Raw genomic sequence first — 19,836 nt, 5'->3', positions numbered from 1 at the left:
CAAATGTGCACTTTTATGACTGCACAAGTAGGTTCAGAAAAGCCAGAGTGACTTTAATTGTACTGTGCTGAAACAACAGCAGAGGAGGATGAGATGGTGTATTCTCTTGTAAGTCTGGTCTCTAATAAAAGCTTTATGCCCATATCAAGACAGAATGAAATAGGCAGACAGTGTTGGAGGAAAAGTGGTGGAGCAGAAAGAGAATGAGAGATTGGTCAGTGCAGGCCAATTTTAAAAATGCAGAAGTACTGTCTGCCTTAGACTCAGAGTTGATAAGCAGTCTGGGGACTAGCACACCCAGTCTCCTCACCTCTCCTCTCCTTTCCTCTCTGCTCTCCTCTCTGGGAGTTTTTCTGGCCCTAAAGAAATGGATTACTACATTAACAAAGGTAGTTCAAAAACTAACTAGTTGAGATAATGGCTTTCTTTAGGAGAATAATATCTGTAAATACGTTTCTTGTTTATTGACAGCATGCTGAGCCAATGGGTTTACTTTACCAAAGCGCAATCAGTGTGGTACTTTATCTTTGTGCACATTGCCTATAGCCCTACTCTATAATAAACTGGGACACATTGTATGAGTATTTCTTTGAGCAGAAATGACGATATTATAGACTGTTCTGTTGTTAGTAGAGATTCTAGATATTGATAATTTTGAGCTCGGCTCATATCTTATCTATTACTAAGTCACTTCTATGTTTCAAGCCTTGATGGATTTTTTTTTTTTTTTTTTTTTTCCATCCTTGGGACTAAAATCTGTTCCTAAGCAATATTAGCAAAAAATCTGCTCACTGGCTAGGATTGTATTTGTTGCTAGGCAACATTAATTTATTGAACATTTTATCAGGAAGCAGTGGGGAACTATTAAGATGGTTACTTTGTAAAGAATTATGAAGAAAAAAAACCCCAAAACAATAAAAACCTTCAGTTTTTACCCTAAAAAGATTTACAATTGTGGTTAAATGCCCAACTTTTAACCACAGTTTTAATATAAGTTGCAAGGCAAAAAAAATGCAACAGACAGTTGGTACTTTGGGTTGTTTCAAAAATGGAAATTATGTTTTGCATTTAGGATAAGATGCTTGATTATACGTCTGCTCACGCAAACAAACAACTGGCCACGTGCCAAGTGCACACGCGCTGTGTGTATATTTTTCTTGTAACTCCCAGAAGGAGAGTTGCGAGTGTGTTAATCTGTCCACCAGCGATGCGGCATGACACAAAGCTGTTTATTTCCCTTTTCCTTTCCGTCACTGTCTCTCTCCTTTTCTCTCTCGTCCTGTAAAGCTTAATCAAGTTTGTATCAAGCTAAATAATGCCTTAGTGTGAAATTGGTGTCTTCGGTCAAAAAGCACTCCCGAGCCTGTACTACAAGAGAAGGCAATTAAGTACCCTTCCCCTCCCTGCCTCTCCACCCTCCAGCCTTAACTGCTCTTGTTGTTCATGTACTGTATGTGTGTGTGTGTGTGTGTGTTTGAGTGTGTGTTTGTGTGTGAAAGAGAGAGAGGTAGTGAACATGCATGCACTATAACTGCTATATTTCATAATTTGTCTCATCTGTTCTCGACAACATTTGAGTATGTCCAAATACTGGGGCTCAGTCTTCTAATGGTGAACTCAGTGCCTTTACTTAACTTGTGCGTGTGTGTGTCACTGTCAGTAATGGTGATTGGAAGCTGCTGGGGGAACTTCTAGTTCAGTTATTTCTGGCACCTTCCCCGGAGCCGAGGTACTCCAGAGGAATGCTTTCCCTCTCTTCCTCTTGCCCTCTCTTTCTCTCTCTGTCCTACTCCTTATCTTTCTCCTCACTGCCCTCCTTCACCTCTTGTCCTTCCTCACTGGAGCTTTCATCCTCAACTTTTTCTCACCTTTCCCCTCTCCTGACTTCTCCTGACTTCTTTTTATCTTCCTCTTTCCACTCGTATTTCCTTTAGTCCTCAGTCCTCTTCCTTTCTTCCTCTTTCCTCTCCCTATCTCTTCTGCTATTGATCCCTCTTCCTGCCACACTCTCTCGAACAAACAGAAAAACAAATGCCAGATCAGAGAGGCTCTTTAATCTCAAGCTGTGTTGTTTGCCCCAAACATCAACCGTGCGCTTGTCTGAGTGTGTGTCTATGTTTGAAAATGAGTGTTCTGCTCTCTAGGTGTTGAGAGAGGTAAATTTATTGTGTGTTCATAGGCAGCTTTTATTTTAAAAAGCTTGTGTGTGTGGTTCCTGTTTTTGTGTATGTTTATGTGTAGTGAGTAGGCCCACTTACTAAGTAGGAATAACCCACCAGAGTTTTAAAAGAGAAAAAAAGAAAACCTTTCATTTTTACACCTGTATTAGTAATGTCATTCTGTCTTTGATTCAGGCTTTTGTGTCTCTCAATCTTACATCAATGTTTTTATACTCAAGCCTTTGGGACGGTGAACTGATGTGTGTGTAAGAGAAAGCGAGAGAGCATGTGTGTTTAAGTTGTCATATTATGTTGGGGGTATGTTCGGGGATGTTGGGGAGGTTGCATAGCAACTCAGTTGGACAGCACAGCATGGTTTAAAACCACAGCGAGCTCATATACAGAAAGAAACCAAAGAGAAGGTGAGAGAAATAAAGGGTGAAGAGATGAGGATTGTTGGAAAGGAGGTACAGAGGGAAGAATGCCTGGAAGAAAAAGTAGTGGTCAATGAAGGTAAAGGAATAACAAAAACTATGAAAACAAAATCAGATAGTCGAAATATTCTGGATCAAAAGGGAGGAAGAGAAAGGGAAAATGATGAGAGGGGAAGAGTGGAAGAGAGAGACAGCGGAAAGAGAAAGATAAAGAGGGCGATGGAGCTTGTCCGCCAGGCTTGTTTGGTTGTTGTTTTTTTCTCTCTGCCATCCATCTAAGCCCTCTGCTACCTCTGTCCCTTTACACACACTCTCACAAACAAAACCATGCATGCACACATGCACCCACACTGTCCCTAACCTCGGACTAGCCTGGTATTTCTGGCCAGTGGCTCTGTGCTTGGGTTGTGTGTCAGTGTGTGTGTTTATGTATTTTAAGGCTGTTTTGTTCAGAATGCACGCAGGCAGAGAGAGCGGTTTTACTGCTGATAAAAGTATTTGGTTAATCAGCTTCTGTCCCCGTCCCCTGACTAGAAGTGTTTGCATGTGTGTGTGTTTGACACAGGCCATTGAAGTTTGTGGGGCTCCTGGGAGGTGGGCTGGGGATGGAGATTGGCATCAGCCCTCGGCCAGTAGCATCACAAAGTCGTTCCTGAGGGACAGGAAGGGCAGCCAATGAGAGAATCCCTCTGGAGCTATAGGGAGAAAGCGGGTTGGGGAGGGAAGCTGGGGGCTAGGAAGTGGGTTGAAGAGGGGAAGTACACAGGGGAGAGGGAGGGAGACAGAAAGGGAGGAGGGAGGAAGAAAAAATGAGTGTCTAGGATGAGAAGGCAAGACAGACAGATAAAGAGAGAGAGAGAGGGAGAGAGAGAGTCGGATGACAATTACCCTTTTGACTTCTGTCCAGCACCAGTTGTCAATCAGCCTGTCGCTCTGGGAAAAGAACCAGCCTATCATTGGCTACACTGACCCACATCCCGCCTCTCTGGGCCGCATTATTGGCCACAGTGACCCGTTCGTCAAAGAGATCTGAGAACACCAGAGCCTTGGGCTGCCTTGGGAATAAATGGCCCCTATACTGTGCGTGCATGCCTGTGTTGTTTAGGAGGAAAAAAGACAAAGGGCTTTCTTATTGAGGCTGTAACTGCTTTCCTGGGACAGAAGAGAATGAGAGACAGGGATAGAAGGGGAGCAAATGGGAATGTGGTAGAAGAGGGAAGATGCTGAGCAAGGTGAGGAAGAGACATGGAGAAAAGGACAGACAGAGAGATGAAAAAGAAATTGACAGTGGGTGACTGAGGAAGATGGATGTTAGAACAAAACATGGAAGGGGGGTAGTGGTTAGGGGAAAAACACTAGAGATGGAAGGGAGAGAGATGAGTGAAGTAAGATGGCAGGAGATGGATAATAAACAAGGGAAGACAGAATAGAAATGTGATTAAGGAAGAGAGGGAGGGAAACTAGATGAGATTGTAAATACAGGAGGAAAAGATGGAAGTAGAGAAGAGTGGAGAGAGGTGTACTGTTGTACTGCTTTGTAGTAGTATGTGCGTGTGAGTGTGTGGGCATGCACATGCATGTGGATAATTAATGACAACATTTGTGTAAATATTTGTTTATGATGACATCATCGTGATGCAGAGGCATAACTTCACTTTGCCTTTACTGTTCCACTTAACAGCTCTCCTCTCCTCTCCTCTCCTCTCCTCTCCTCTCCCTTGATGTATTGTAAATCTAAAAATTTGAGCATGCCAAAACAGCCGTACCTCAGTTTTGTGTGTTGGTCATTATCTACCATCTTAGTTAACCTGCTTTTCCATTACGAGTGCTTTATTTTGGTACAACATACCTTTTCAGGGTTTTAAATCCTTCGTTGTCAAGAAAGCTTAATGGAAGCAGGCCACACTCTGTTTTCCACCCAGAATGGAGGTGTCTTAGAGGACTGGACTGGTTGTGGATAGAGCAAAATGTGTATAAATACTGTAAAGGCCATCAAGCATACTTCACATTTCTGGCTTTTTCCTAGATACTCTGTAGTCATTTAGAAATGTTTTCCTCTGAGAATGACACTTCAAATTAGTTCATTGTATAAACTTGAAATAGTTTACCAGTTAGTACACTGGTAAACTACTTATAAAGGTTTGTTTTTCTAGTTTCAGGTGCTGTGTTGGAAAATGTAATTAATTCTCCTCACTCTTAAACCCACATGTAAATATTGGAGTGCACTGCTCAAATTAGAGACTACAGATGGAACTCACATATCCTTCCTGGGCTGTATGATGGCTACAGGTGTACGATCACCTGAAAGAGAGGGACCAGCTGTGGATGACTGGGCTCTTAGTTTAAGCCAGTACAGACTATGACTCATCTTATCTGCATTGTATTACTGATCTCGTGTGTCCTCATGGCACTGCTCACTCAACATTAGGTTAAAAATATTTTAAAAAAATGTATGATTAAAACATTATTTATTTTCAACCTAAATGTCCAGTTTCCAGTTCTTGTATGTTTTTATCTGGAGATTTTAGACTCTTATATAGAACAAAATCTGTATTGCAGATTTTCATATTGGGCCCTGTTTTGTGGATGTATATGTATGTGTTTTGAACAGTTCAACAAACTGTAGCTGCCTATTACAAGAGAGACGTGATGTGTTGCAGTTGTTGTGGTTGTATGTTTTGCGGTTACTGTTTGTGTGTGTACTTGTGTCTGTGTTATGTATGTGTTTGCACCTGAGTATTTATTGGGACTGTGTAGTCTGCAGGTGTGGTTGACATTATTTATTCTATGTTGTCTTGGCTTTGTGTATGTGTTTACTCAGGACAGATAATGTGGTGCTCTTGTATACTGCCGTTTTCATGCTCCTAACTGCAGTAACTTACGCACACACTTACAAAAGATGCAAGCAGCAGTTATTCCTCTAAATGTGATGACAAAACAGTACCTTTAGCCTTTGTCTTTGACATTCCTGCCATCTGCTTTTTACACCAATTTGCGGAAATTACCCAGGTTGCTAAATAAATGCAAATAGTTCATATTTGTATTCTGTATACATGCTGTGAGACTACATTTTGAAAGGTACTTTAAAACCTTAGTAAAGTACACATACTAGAAGAACACTCCAGTTTAAAGCATAGCCCACTTCCAGGGAATTACTTCTTTACTGTTCTCATTAATAGTTAGTACATTTGGTTTATTTGCTGAAACACACATCCAAAACACACATTTTACAGAATAAGGTGTCTCAGGGGTTAACATGAGCAACAACAAAATTAAGGCTAAATTTTTGTGTGTGCGCAAGTCTGTATAGATGCTCCAAGGATCCCCAGTAGCATCTTGTTTGCTTTGTGTCACACAAAGTCTCATATATTATGCACAGGATCTTTGTTTGTCATGAATTTGTGCAATGTGTTTGTGATGTTGTTGAGGCAGATTGTGCGATCTCTTGGCCTCTGATGTCTCAATGATTATTGTCTTGCCTACAGGTACTCTGCTTCTGCCTTTGTGTGTGTGTAAATGTGTGTGTATATTTGAATGTGTGGACTTGTTGCATTGGGCTAGGTGATATCATCATAAATCAGTATCACACTTAATTGTCACATATAGACACGAGAACCTGTGCACGATTCTCCTATTATTAAATCTCTGTACTTTTGGATGTGTTAAAGCGATGAGGAATTCATTTATTGAACGTACCAACATCAGTAAAACTAGGTTGGATAAAGATGAATCATGCCAGTTATTGTAATTTTTTCCTCCACTGCCCCCCTAATGTTAAAACTTAAAGCTTGAAACATCATTTTAAGTTAACAAGTGGATAGAAATGTCAGTGTTTTTCTGTTAGATGACAGTAAAGTTTATTTGTGGGCAGATTAGTATTGGTTCTTAATTACCCTGCATGCCCACACAGATTAGGTTGATTAGGCCTCTGCTCAGGATGTCATCAAACTCTATTGACTTGTAGTTTGTCTTGCTCAACATGTGCAACAAAACTGACAAGAGGGCTCGGTGTTTCGGGTGATCAATCGGTCCGTGCAGGTTTTGTCTTTCTTAGTGTCATTGTGCAACTTCAGAGTTTAAAGCTTAACTGTGTGGACCCAGTAACAAGTAAGGACGTACCTGCAATGGAGAAGCCACATTGCCTATAGTGCACACATAGCATAGCATTCCCCTTGTACGGCATCCACTGGTACTGCATTAGCCATTGGGGTTGAAAGTAGTAGTACTTCTTCTTCACTGTCTCAGACGGTCCCTCCTTGCCTGCACCAGCACTCTCCTTGCAACCTGCACTCTTATCATCAGTTGTGTCTGAGTTGGGACCTGTCGTTGGTTCTCCCTCTCCACCAGCCTCCACTTCTCTCTCCTCGTTTTGTTGTTTAAAAATAATCAGCTATAGACTACTTCAACTTTGGAAGATGAAAACAACAAAATGGATTGTTTTGTCATCAGTGCGCGTGTAAGTGCAGGCAGGGAGAGACTGACTTGCGTCCACAGTGGCTAAAGCAGTACCTTTTCCAGAGGGGCACCAAAAGGGCTTAATGATCATCATGCACTCTCCTGAATGCGACCACGTAAAATTTTAACTTGTGCTCTCCTGTGACCAAAGTGGTCAAAGTGGACACAAATACTCTGTCTTGCACACACTTACACATGAATGCTCCCTGCTTTTACTCATACAGTATGTGTATTGTGTCAGAATGCTCAACCCTTCCCACATAACCACACTCATACAACCCCCACCAACCCCCTGGTGTCTGTGGGGTTCACTGTAATGGTGTGTATGTCTCTGAGGGGGGCTGAAAGGAATCTGGGAGTCTAAATAAAGCTATGTGTGCTTGGCTAATGAAACACTGTATTCCCCAAAGTCTCATCAAGAAAAATGGGCTTTTATTAGAGGCAGAGTTACCAGTACATCTAGGTCTTTCTAACATCCAAAACTCTTAACTAAGACCATTGTTTTGTCATGATGCCACCTTTTTGTGAGGGAAAGAAATACAGAGGATCCCTGTCACAACAAGACCAGGGAAGCCATGTTCAAGCAGAGTGTGGTCAAAGTGGGGAATATTTTTTGTCATAAACTTTTTGACTCAGATCTCTGTCCATAACTGATACAGGTCGCTTTTATGATATGGGTTTCCGAAGATTCTTTCTCTCTTCTTAAAGTCAGTGAGACGGCACAATAGAGAATGTGTATCCATCATCTCATATGAATGCATTTTTCTCCCTCAGATTACTTATAATCAAATGTATCAGTATCACATAAACAACGTTGCTAAAGATAGTGCAGATATCACCCATCTAATATAATCATTTGTGAGGTAATCTTTTATAGGTGTTTTGGAGGAAAGCCCCTTTTTATTAGCTTAGAGGAAGTACTTTTGTTTTTCTTCTGGTTTTCTCTTCCCAAAGCTTCTCTCATCTGTTTCTGTATGCTGTGTTTGGCAGGCAAGTTAGTCTTGCTGGGAGGTCTCTATCCACGCTGGGTTCTGTTCAGGCAGACGTACGTGTGTGTGTCTGCCTCGAGTACATACGTGTGTTTGCTGTACTGTGTGTGCATATGAGTTTGTCCAGGGATCCATTAGTTTGTTATTAGCACACCGTGGTACACATCTGGCCTATTAAGCTCCAGCCCCATATACTCGAAGGATTATTTCAGACTTGATTCCAGTACTGTAGTGCTGACCCACGTTTGTTTCTTCAGTTATTGGGATTCAGTCCTCCTGAATGGTGGGTCATTGCAAGAGACATACATGGCAAGACTTATCTATCTATGTCACATCCATAGCAAGATGATGCTTATTAGTTTTATACTGTTTCTTTGTTTTCAGTCTCACACTAAAACTAGGAAACTCATTCTGGTTCTAGATGTATATTAGAAGACAGTGCATGAACACATTCAAGGATTCAATATGAAATTAATATGAAATGTGTGCCTCAGAATTTCATATCTGTCCACTGGCATTGTAGCGTAGGCTTGCTCTTTGTTGAAGCACCTCTGTATATGCATATACACTCACTTGGCACAGGTCGGGCGCTTCAGTTAATGTTCACATCAAACATCAGAATGGGGCAAAAATGTGATCTCAGTGACTTTGACCATGGCATGACTGTTGGTGCCAGACGGGCTGGTTTGAGTATTTCTGAAACTGCTGACCTCATGGGATCTTCGCAAAGCAGGCCCTATAGTTTACTCAGAATGGTGCGAAGAAAAAAAAAAAAAAAAAAAACATCCAGTGAGCGGCAGTTTTCCAGAAGGATGTTGATGAGAGAGGTTGTTGATGAGAGAGGTCAGAGGACAATAGCCAGACTGGTTGGAGCTGACAGGATGGCTATGCTAACTCAGATAACCACTCTTCACAACTATGTTGAGCAGAAAAGCATCTCAGAATGCACGTGTCGAATGGATGGGCTACAACAGCTGAAAGCCATGTTGGGTTCCACTCCTATCAGCCAAGAACAGAAACCTGAGGCTTCAGTGGGCTTGGGCTCACCAAAACTGGACAGTTGAAGACTGGAAAAAAGTAGCCTGATCTGATGGACCTTGATTTCTGATAAGACATGCAGACGTAGGGTCAGAATTTAGCATTAACAGCATGAATCCATGGACCCAACCTGCCTTGTGTCAGCAGCCTAGACTGCTGGGGGTAGTGTAATGGTGTGGAGGATGTTTTCTTGGCTCACTTTGGGCCCCTTAATACCAGTCAATCATGGTTTGAATGCCACAGCCTATCTGAATGTTGTTACTGACCATGTGTGTATCCCTTTATGGCCTCAATTTACCATCGTCTAATGGCTACTTCCATGATGACAATGCACCATGCCACAAAGCAATGAATGAGTCCAGTGTACTTCAGTGGCCTTCAGTGTGCAGCTGACAGATCTGCAGAAATGATGTGATGCAACCTTGTCAACATGGACCACAATCTCAAAGGAAAGTTTCCAACATCTTGTGGAATCAGTGCCATGAAGAATTGAAACTGTTTTAAGAGTGAAGGAGGGCCCTACCCAGTATTTGTATGTTGTTCCTAATAAAGTGCTCAGTGAGGTGTGTGTGTCTGTGGGTGTGGTTGTGTGCGTCGGTGTGTGTGCGTGGGTGTGTGTGAGAGAGAGAGAGATTTCATGTATGGGAAGAGCTACAGTTAGCCTGTTTATGTTTTGTGGTGTAGAATAAACAAAGCACTTGAGTTTGCAGTAAATCATTTTTTTCCCCATTTTTGCGGAAGAAATGTCTGAAATTATTGTGGGTATCATATTTATCCCAGCTCAGGGCCCAATTTAGGTTCTACTTAGTGGTTCTTGTAATGTTAATTATGTTACAATGCTTAATCTGTTCCTGTAGTAAAGATAGCTTCCTCATTTGCCTTCACTGACAAAGGTAAGAGTTTGCTACAGACCAACACATCACACTTCAAGAGCAGGTAGACAGTTAGAGTTTTGCTCGCTTTTTCCTTCAGTAATTATCTTGGTATTGGCAAGAATTAAAAAAAAAAAAATACAGGAAGAATGCTACAGAACCGTTAAGATGTGGCTAAAAACGCTTATTGAAATAAAGTATCCTCATAACTACATTTATTATGCAGTAGAACTATTAGTGTTTGTTCGATGTTAGACGGATTTTCATTATGGTGTATACACTAAACTGGATCACAATGAATCTTGTCATTACTTGTATTAAAGTCATTTTAACTTTTGGAATGGATATGAAGAAAGGGCTAGCAGCCTATTCTCTGTTTTCATTGGATGAGTTGAGCATGTTGATTTCACTGTGTCATATTGGAATCCTCACTTGTTCAGCAGTCCTGTGAAATGCTTCATTTGAACTATTTGTATTATACATATTTTTTAGCAGTATGGTCTCCTTTATATTTAGGGAAAAATAGAATGAAATTGTATGGAGCAGTGGGCACTGGGCTGTGGCACATGTCATGTGCATTTGTATTTTAAGCTTTGTTTTTTGTCCTTTTCTGGTATGTCATCCAGAAAATGTATTTTATGTCTTGCAACCCCTATTCTGGGTTATCTGATCTTTCAGAGATTTTTCTAGTTTGTAAAAGCATTATGGGTCAGTCCTGTGGGTTTGTGTGTCCCCTTTATTGCTTTTTTGGCAGTGTTGGATGGAAAATCCAGACTGCTATTAATTTTTGCCACTAGAAGACGAAGTCCCTCCACTATATTGTTAGTTGTCATTAAACACTTGCTTGTAAGTAAGTAAGACATTCTGTATTAAACACCATAAGGAGCTATGAATCCTTGAAATGGAGCAAGATTCAACCATAGTTACTGTATATAGTGTAGATTAGCCTTATGGAAATGCAGGGGTTTTGCCTGTAAACCATTGAAACCTAAACATTCACATAATTACTGGCTATATTTTTCTTTATGTTTTTGTTGCACATGTATTTAATCAAACACCGAAAATTGTGTTTAGCTGCACCAAGGCACACCAAGGCCAAGGTTTGTTTCTCTTTTAAAAGGAACATTTCACTGATTTATAACTTCTTGTTTACATTTGAGATTTGGTGCAGCTTAAATGTGAGGATGGGGTAGGTCAAGAGGCAGCTGATGAGGACAGGGAGTGAGGAATATAAGGAGAGGTATAAAGAGTTTGAGGGGTGGAGGTCACCGGAGAGAGCAGGATGGGAACAAGGATTTTGAATGATCAGGGACAGAGGTGAGTAAGGGAAAAGTGAGGAATCGCATGGTGGGGAGGGGGTGAACAGGAAACCCCATTGTTTGGTGGCTCCAGCCATTTCCTGTTTGTGTGCCAGCTGTACTTCCCTCCTTCCTGTTGTACCCAGGAAGTCAGTGTCACATTCCATCTCTGATCAGCTCTGTGTGTGTGTGTGTGTCAGAGAGGTCTCAGGACATTGTCATTGTCAATACCTGCGTGTTTGTTGGTTCCCTAGTTTATTTTAGGAGTGTTAAAGAACATACATTTACAGAGGATAAACATTTTCAAAGGTAGATACGTGCAGACTCCATAATCCTTGCATTAAAACACAGTTGTAGTGGTTATGGTTTGTAGAGACTGCTTGAACTTTAAATCCAAAGTTGGGATGACAAAGTGAATCCAAAATAAATTTAGAGAACCAACCCAGACTCTTATTACTGAAAAAGTACAGTGGAAACTATTAGATTTTTTTTATAAAATATTTAGTCCATGTAGTGTATTTTTAAGACTTTAGACTCCTCAAGTCTGTTAGTAAGGTCATTTATATCTAAAATATTGTTCTGGTGGGTCAATTGATGTAATTGTCAGCAGTTAATCTGATAGTTTTAATGCTGTCCAGAAAGAACTACAGTGCCAAATGTATAGTATTTTTTAGTCTTGGTCTTTGGATTTTCGTTATGGTTCTGACCCTTGTAAACAGTCTTGGTCTGTAAAGTCTGGTACACTTTGCTCTCCATATAGAAAATGGAACTCTTTTGCTTGATGACATAAAGTAAATTCTAAACCTCTTTTTTGATTTGTCTTTCTCCCTCTGTCCCTCTTCCTTTCTCCTCAGCGGTAGAAGAAGGGGAGTCTTCAGAGTGTGGAGGCACCTGGGATGAATCAACTGTCCAGACAGGTTAGTGTACAGATACATGTACCCAAGCACACACTCCCACACACTGATATTGTAATAGAGTTCCAGGCAGCTGTCAGATCCACAAAAGAGGTCCAAGTCTATGCGTCTCCCTCACACACAAATGCACAGACCCACACAATTTGTAATATCAATTCCACATGGTTTATAATGGCCTACTCAGAGGGATATTGAGGAGAAGAAAGAGGAAAAGATGGAGAAATGATGTGAATGGAGAAGGAATTTGGATGGAAGGATTGGTGAAAGTATTAGGATAAGTAAAAATCATAAGAGAGAAAAGAGGAGATATGAAAAGAGATACAGAATTAGAGGGAGATATGGAAAGAGAGCACTCACTTGTCTCAGGAGTCAGACTGAATGGAAAGAGAGATGACAAAGGGGATATGGAGAGAGAAAGATTGGTGGAAAGGGGGACAAGAGAGATTTGTGTGCTTTTTCTCTACTCTCTGTGGTATGGTGATATCTTGGGAGTAAGTCAGAGAGATGGTAGGGCTTTTATTTTCTTTTTATTCTTTTCTTGGATTTTGTTTTTCCTTCTGGTTTCCCCAAACCAGCTTCTCAATTTCTCGCTCTCTCTATTTCTCCCTCCCCTCCTCAATCCTCTCCTCTCTCTTGTTTCTACCCTGAGTTGGAAATTGGAAATTATCCTGACTCTGCCTTTTGCCTTTATTGAAAAAGAACAACTGAACCTACGGCTCTCTGAGCTTCATGTATGAAATGAGAAATAATATAAATTTTGAGTCTAGACAGAAGAATGGCAAGTATATGGATTTGTTCAGATGGATTTAAAAAAAACAAAACATTTCTGTACAGCTACAGTGACTTGTAAAAGTAGGTTTTGAGTGACCCTCATGCTATATACAAGATGTTTTCATTAAAGCACATAATTCCATGATAAATAATGATAATCTAATGTGAAACCTTATGATTTCAAATTTTAAGATTTATTTCTTTATTGACCAGGGCAATAAAGATAGAATTCTAACATTAATTGGAATTCAGCGGATACAAAGTATGTGGTGTGTCATGTATCATTATTAGTTGGTGTAGTATTTGGGGATTTCCTTTGTATTAGTATCTAAACTGCTGTAATGAGTCAAAGCTTCTGGGGTGAAAGATGATGCATCTGCTGGGTACATATACCAACCCTGGCACAACAAGGCTATTGACAGTTTTTCTCCCTGCTGTCATTAGTAGAGATAAAATTAAACATTTCCCAAAACATACCAAAAACGGTTTGACTACTTTAGGTGTTTGTCAGCTGTAGCTAGTTTTTCTGCTCTGGTTTGCAGCCTATCGGAGAACAGTTAAACACTTCCTCTGACTAGGTCCCAACAGGGAAATAAGATACTGCTGAATGTGGTAAATATGCAGTTAACTCTCTCTCTACCCCTCCTGCCCTGTCTCTTGTTCAGCTCTACAGGGATAGAAGGATAGGAAAGTATGACCCTTGGGGTGTCTATGACGTGCTGAACCCTCCCATCCTTGCCCCCCCACCTTCACTTCTTCAAACCTGTGCTGATGCTCCTCCAGGGGCCGCTATACAGGTCTACCTCTGTGTGTATGTGTGTGTGTGTGTGTGTGTGTGTGTGTGTGTGTGTAGGTGTGTAGGTGTGTGAGTGTGTTAAGGGGGGTGCTGACTGAGGTCCTGGGTGGCTCACTAGAACTGCTGTGTGTGTCAGTTCCTGCAGGAAGCCAGAGTCCCAAGACAGACACGCACACACAAACACTCACACAAACACTCACACACACACTCACACACACACTCACATACTCACACACCTATTTCACCCTCTTCCACCCATAAAAACATACTGTCCCATATTCCCTTACTCAGCAACTCTTCCAATTTGGATTTTAACATTAATTCCCTGTTCCAGCATCCTCTGCATCACTTTTTCTTTCTCTTTCGTCCTTCCTAAATCTCAATGTATCTTTCTATCTAGCTGTCACTCTCTCAATCCCTCTTCTTCCATCTCATTCCTTTTTGACTGTTTATCTGTGCTCATATTAAAGTAAGGGTGTGTGTGTGTGTGTGTGTGTGTGTGTGTGTGTGTGTGTGTGTGTGTGCGTGTGCGTGTGAGTGAGAGAGAGAGAGAGAGAAAAGGAGTGAGAATTGCTGCCTATCCTTTATTCAAGCAGATTAAAAAGAAAAAGACCTGGTTTCCTTTGCTCCCTGGGAGATGGTGTTGACAAGGATGGGGGGAGAAAGAGAGGGAGAGAGAAAAAGTGAGTGAATGGAGAAATATAGCTTCTCATCCTGGTATTAAATTCACAAACTTATACCCTTTCTCTTTCTTTTATCCACTCTTTTTTGTCTTTCCCTCTCTGTCTCTCCTTAGTTTTCTCTGGAAAATGTGTGTTGAGTTTGGAAAGACCCACGGGAGGGAAGGCGGAGGGAGGTGGGAGGGTGACTCGGAGGGAATAGCATTCAGCCAACCTATTCTCCTCTTTCCTACATTTCCTCCTTTCCTTTCCTCCCCCTCCTTCCTCTCCTTGGCCTTGCTGTCCCAGAGAGGAGCCCTTCAAGGCTGAAGGTGCCCAAGCACCCTCCGTCTCCCCTTCCCTCTGCTTCCACTGCTCCTCAGTGGGACAGAAAAACAACTTGTCATCTTCCTCCCTTGTTTTCTGTCTTGTTCCCTCGCTCTCCCAGTATGCTGGGAGAAGAAGAGAGAAGTTGCCAGGAATAGAGAAAGGGAAAGATAGTTGAGAAGGGCAGGTATCAGTAGAGTTGCCCTGTTTATAAGAGTCATCGGTTCAGACTTATATCATATGTTGAGTCTCAAATGTGTGTCTGTGTCAGTGATGAAATCCTCCTTTCTTTCTCTAGAGTTTTGGTTTTCTCAGTTCTTGTCTGACAGTCTACTGTAGATTGCACACATATACATGTACTTACTGTTTCTCTTGGACAATATACACACAGACACACACAGAGTCACATACAGAGAGAGCCAGTGAGTCATCATGGAAAAGGTTTGTCAGGTCCCCAAGCTGAAACTGAGAAACTGAGACCTACGGTATTATTGTTATACACAGTTTAAGAACTGTGGGTGGGTGTTTGTGTGTGGGTGTGTGTGTGTGTGTGTGTGTGTGGGTGGGTGGGTGTGTGTTTATGGGTGTGTGGGGACACAGACATGACTGGTCGGCTATAAAGTTGCCTCTACCTATCAGATGACAAAAAGTATCAGTACAGCTGGATCATTTCAGTTTACATTTATGCAGTTATCAAATTCAAATGTCCTTGAAACTCAAAAAATGTGTGAATTGCATTTTCACAACAATTCACATTATTTTGTTTATTAATACTACACTCAAGTCTCTATGTATGTCTGTGTGTAGTTGTCATCTATATCTTCTGGGAGTATTTACCATTTTGAAAAATATCAGCTGAGAGGTATTTCCTCCAGTATAATGACTCAGAATCCCTATTCAAATTCAGCAGCAGATGAACGTACCCTATATGTTCAGCATAGGTGTAGTTTAGTGGGATGGATGCACCTTATTGATGTGGGGAGGAGAAAGATGCAAACTGAGTTTGACCTTTGACCCTGTGTTTGCCTATTGTCCATTTCTGAGCCTTTTACATTTACTTTATTTGTAGAATGATAACAAACTAAAATAAACTTAAAAAAAGAATGATTAGACACTGAAAAAAGGGAAAATACAAAAAGAAATTATGAGGAAAATCATCTTCATGAAAAAATAAATAAAATTGAGCCCTGATGAATTAAATCCTTTGGTAAGTAAGTAAGACGAGTAAAATTAGCAAACAAATTAATTAAATATTAATTTTATAATAGTTTGATTGGAGGATAAATTTACATAATCTCAGTTACAATCTATCTATCCATGCAACTATAAAGTGAGAATGACCAATTTTAGGAAATAAGATAAATGTATAAGGAAACGTAAAAAGAGTATGTTAAAGATGAGAGGGAGAGACAATGAGAGATTACAGGCAGTATTACTGTTCTCTGGGTTCACTGTAATATCACTATGATGGTCAGAGCTGAGATAAACAGGACACTGGCCCCTCCCTCTCTCTCTCTCTCTTTCTGTCTGTTTCTGTTTCTCTGTCTCTGTCTCTCTCATTCTCTCTCTCTTTTTCTCTTAGTTCCTAGCTCTCTTTTCCTGTTCGTCTATCCCTCTCTCACCGCTACCCTCTGGAGATCCATAATGTAGTTTTAATTTCCCCAAGGCTACCACAGGAAAACAGTTGCTGTGTATGTGTGCGTGTGAACTATTACTGCCTGGTTGTGACAGCACACAATGCATCTGTATTTTTGTCTGTTTAACAGCATTAAGCCCTTTTTTGTGCAATTTTTGTTGGTGTGTTTGTGCAGCAGAAATTCAGATAAGTGAGCAGCTGTCAACTTCATTGTGAATATGCTTTTCTGCCAATCTGCGTAAGTCAGTGTATCGCATGTCTGGCTGATTTTATGTTTTTATTTGTGTGTTTATATACATTGTGTGTGTGAGTGTGTGAGTGTGAGTGTGTGTGTGTGTGTGTGTGTGTGTGTGTGTGTGTGAGAGAGAGATTTCTGCTTCCTTCCATGACGTGAATGGCTCTTTCATCATCCTGTTTCCAGACACTGGTGTTGGGTGCTGCTCTCCCTTGCCGCAGCACGTCCCAGGGGTCTCTGTGTAGGTGTGTGCATATGTATGTATGAGTGTGTATGTGTGTTTGAGTGTGTGTCTTTATGTGTGACTGGTACTGTGTGGCGCAGATCTCCTCTCGCGGGGGTGGGACTCTTATTGTAAAAAACACACACACACACACACACACACACACACACACACACAGAGGCTATGGTGGGGGAAAGAACAAGAGGTGGAAGGTAAAGGGGAGGTGGTGAGGAAAGATATTTTTTTTTATATAACCACCTAATATACACACACACACACACACACACACACACACACACACACACACACACACACACACACACACACACACACACACACTCAAACCCACAGACAGAGTGAGGCAGAGGGTGAGAGAGGGGTGGGGGAGTCATTCTCCTGAGAGAAAGAGAGAGAGCAGGGCTATGTTGTGTCCAGCTGCACCTGTTCAGCTTGTGTGTGTCAGTATGCCTTTGAGTGTGCACTCAGTGCCGAATGCGTCTACCATTCTTTGGATGTACCCCCTTCTCAACATGTTGAGCTCAGATAGGTGGGCTATTGTGCTGACAGTTATTGTCTGACAGTGTCTTCTCATGGTAGTCATGTTTTTAAATGGTAGATGTTTTCAGCCACATTGGATAAATACAGAATAATGTATATTGTATATTATACTCAGGACCAGGTTATTAGGTAAATTAGGCTATACAGTTCAACAGTATCACAAACTACAGCCTCCAAAATAACCATAATTAAGTAGAATCAGCACCTGTCTAAAACATTTTTAACAAAAAATAGCATTACAACCTTTATGTGGGGCTTTTGCATTACACTATGTTAGTTAAGGCTGGGTGTACCTAATTTAGTGCAAACTGAGTGTCGATAGACACTCACTGTCATACATATAGGTAGATAGATGGATGCAGAATAGTGAAGCAGAATATTAGCCTGTGAGACATTTTGACATGTCACGGTAGAAAAAGCAGAGGTGTAAATAATGAAATTAATCAAATTTCAGCGATTCAGTTGAATAATTTCAACTTCAATTTTTAACTGCTTTTCATCAACAGTTGAGTGGAACAGAGCCATCGTTAATATTAGTAACACCTGTGCTTTTCCTCCATGAAGAGTGAAAATGTCTTGTAGTTTACTTTGCTGAAAGTTTTGATGGCACACTATACAAGACTCTTTTAAGAGGTCTTTTTAAAGATCAAGGATCTGTATTGATGGCCCAGTCTCGTCAGGGTGAATCCTGCTTTAAGAACAATAAAAAAGGTGCAGCACTTTACCGCGAAAGAACGTCCAGAAATCTTTGACTACCACAGGAAATGATTGAGAGTAACTGTAATGTACCTTTCTGTAATGTGCAGCGTAGCAGATATTGTTTGAATTACCCAGGTTCTCACTAGGTAATCTCTGCCCATTGGGCACTCTAACAAAGCTATGTGATGCAGGTCTGATTTTAGCCTCGTGGCTGGTTCTTAGCTCTGTTGAAGGTGGTGGTGCCCAGCCAGTTGCCTGTGAATCCTGGACTAGTGTGAATTACGATGTGGAGAAGAATGAAAGCCTTGTGTTGAGACTGTTTGGTTTCTAAACATTCTCCTGGAGGCTCTACACACTTTTTTCCAAGTTTTGAAGTCTGTTTTAGGCTCACACAGACATAGATGTGTGTATTTTTTATGCATTCTTGGCTGGCAGATACACATCTCTCTTAGCCACGGAGTGTCACCCAGACAGGTCAGAGTACCAGCTCCTGGATTCCAAATCTAAAACTTGAATAACTACTTTACCTTTGCAGTATTACAGTATGTTTTATTCCCCTTTAACTCTACCCTCTAGCTCTGGCACTCTTTTAGTACACTTTTATCACCCTGGGGCAGTTCAGGAATACTTCCAAGAGTTCATTAGTTCCCTAGTTTTCTTCCTACAGGATCATAAAGAGATGTACAGTGGTCCTGCTGACTGTGTGTGTTTTGATTTTTGGTGTTCCAGTTTGTGTTATCCACCAGCTTGTCCTGGTAGCTGCTCACGACGGCACGACCTGTCAGACAGGATCGAGTGTATCCATTTTGAGTGTATTTGGATCCAGTGTTGAAGGTTCTCGATTCAGTTTACATTATAGCCCACTTCTTTTGAGGGGACAGAGAACAAAACCTCAGTTTTTGTCTGTCTGGCCCTGTTCTGTGCAGTATGTTTACGGCTTATTATCATTAAGCTCACTAATTACCTCAATTAACTAATTTTAACATGGGTAATGAGAGGACAAACACAGACATGCACACTCATGCACACATGCATGCGAGGATACAAACACACACATGCTATTAACACACGCAAGCATCCACACATGCTCTTCTGTGAGCCTAACGAGTTGTGATTAGTGGGTCTCAAGTAGGCGTGGTTAGGCTGTGTAACATCATTCTGCACTGTGGACTCTGCTAATTCACTTCTCTTTATCTAATTACCCAGGGTGCTTACAAACACACACCTGTACACACAACACATGCACCAGTACACCGCACACACGCCACATGCATATATCTTTTCTGCAGATATGCAAAGTGACCTCATTATTCCTGAGGTATCCATTTATATATTAATATTTTTATCTGTTAATAAACAGCCCATTGTCATCCGGTTACAGCGGCTGGTGGGTACAGCCAAGAATATAACCTTTACTCAGGAGACGCACAGTGTAAAAACATCTCCACATTTCTCCACATGCTACCTGATGTTGCATGCTGTCATATGCACGGGCCTACATATGAAAACTATATAGCCAATAATATTTAATATGACTCTGGAATGTCATAAGAGCCAATTTATTGTCCCTGCATGTATAACCAAGACTAGTCTTTCATGGATCAGTACAGCAACCAACTATTTACAGTATGTTTAAGCAATCATGGTGCTGTTGCTGTACAGTATTTTTTTTGTATCCATTGATAAAATGTGTGTGATGCTGTCATTCATTTAAGTTTTCAGGCTAAGTTAATAGCTGTGGATGCAAGACAGTGAATGGTCTTTTTTCACTTT

The 19,836-nt window shown here is 41.1% G+C and overlaps 1 protein-coding gene across 1 annotated transcript in view; it reads left to right on the top strand.

The window, feature by feature from the left end:
* Nucleotides 1-19,836, top strand: part of LOC120792842 (zinc finger protein 423-like) — a 68,826-nt gene that overhangs the window by 13,447 nt on the left and 35,543 nt on the right. The window contains exon 2 of the mRNA XM_040132210.1: nt 12,100-12,162. Within this exon, the coding sequence (XP_039988144.1) occupies nt 12,100-12,162 (63 nt within the window). The remainder of the gene's footprint in view (nt 1-12,099; nt 12,163-19,836) is intronic.

The sequence above is a fragment of the Xiphias gladius genome, chromosome 8 (genome assembly GCF_016859285.1).
Source record: "Xiphias gladius isolate SHS-SW01 ecotype Sanya breed wild chromosome 8, ASM1685928v1, whole genome shotgun sequence".
In the NCBI taxonomy this organism is placed as follows: domain Eukaryota; kingdom Metazoa; phylum Chordata; class Actinopteri; order Istiophoriformes; family Xiphiidae; genus Xiphias; species Xiphias gladius.
The sequence above is the reverse complement of the archived record's forward strand: the minus strand, read 5'-3'. Positions and strand labels throughout refer to the sequence as shown.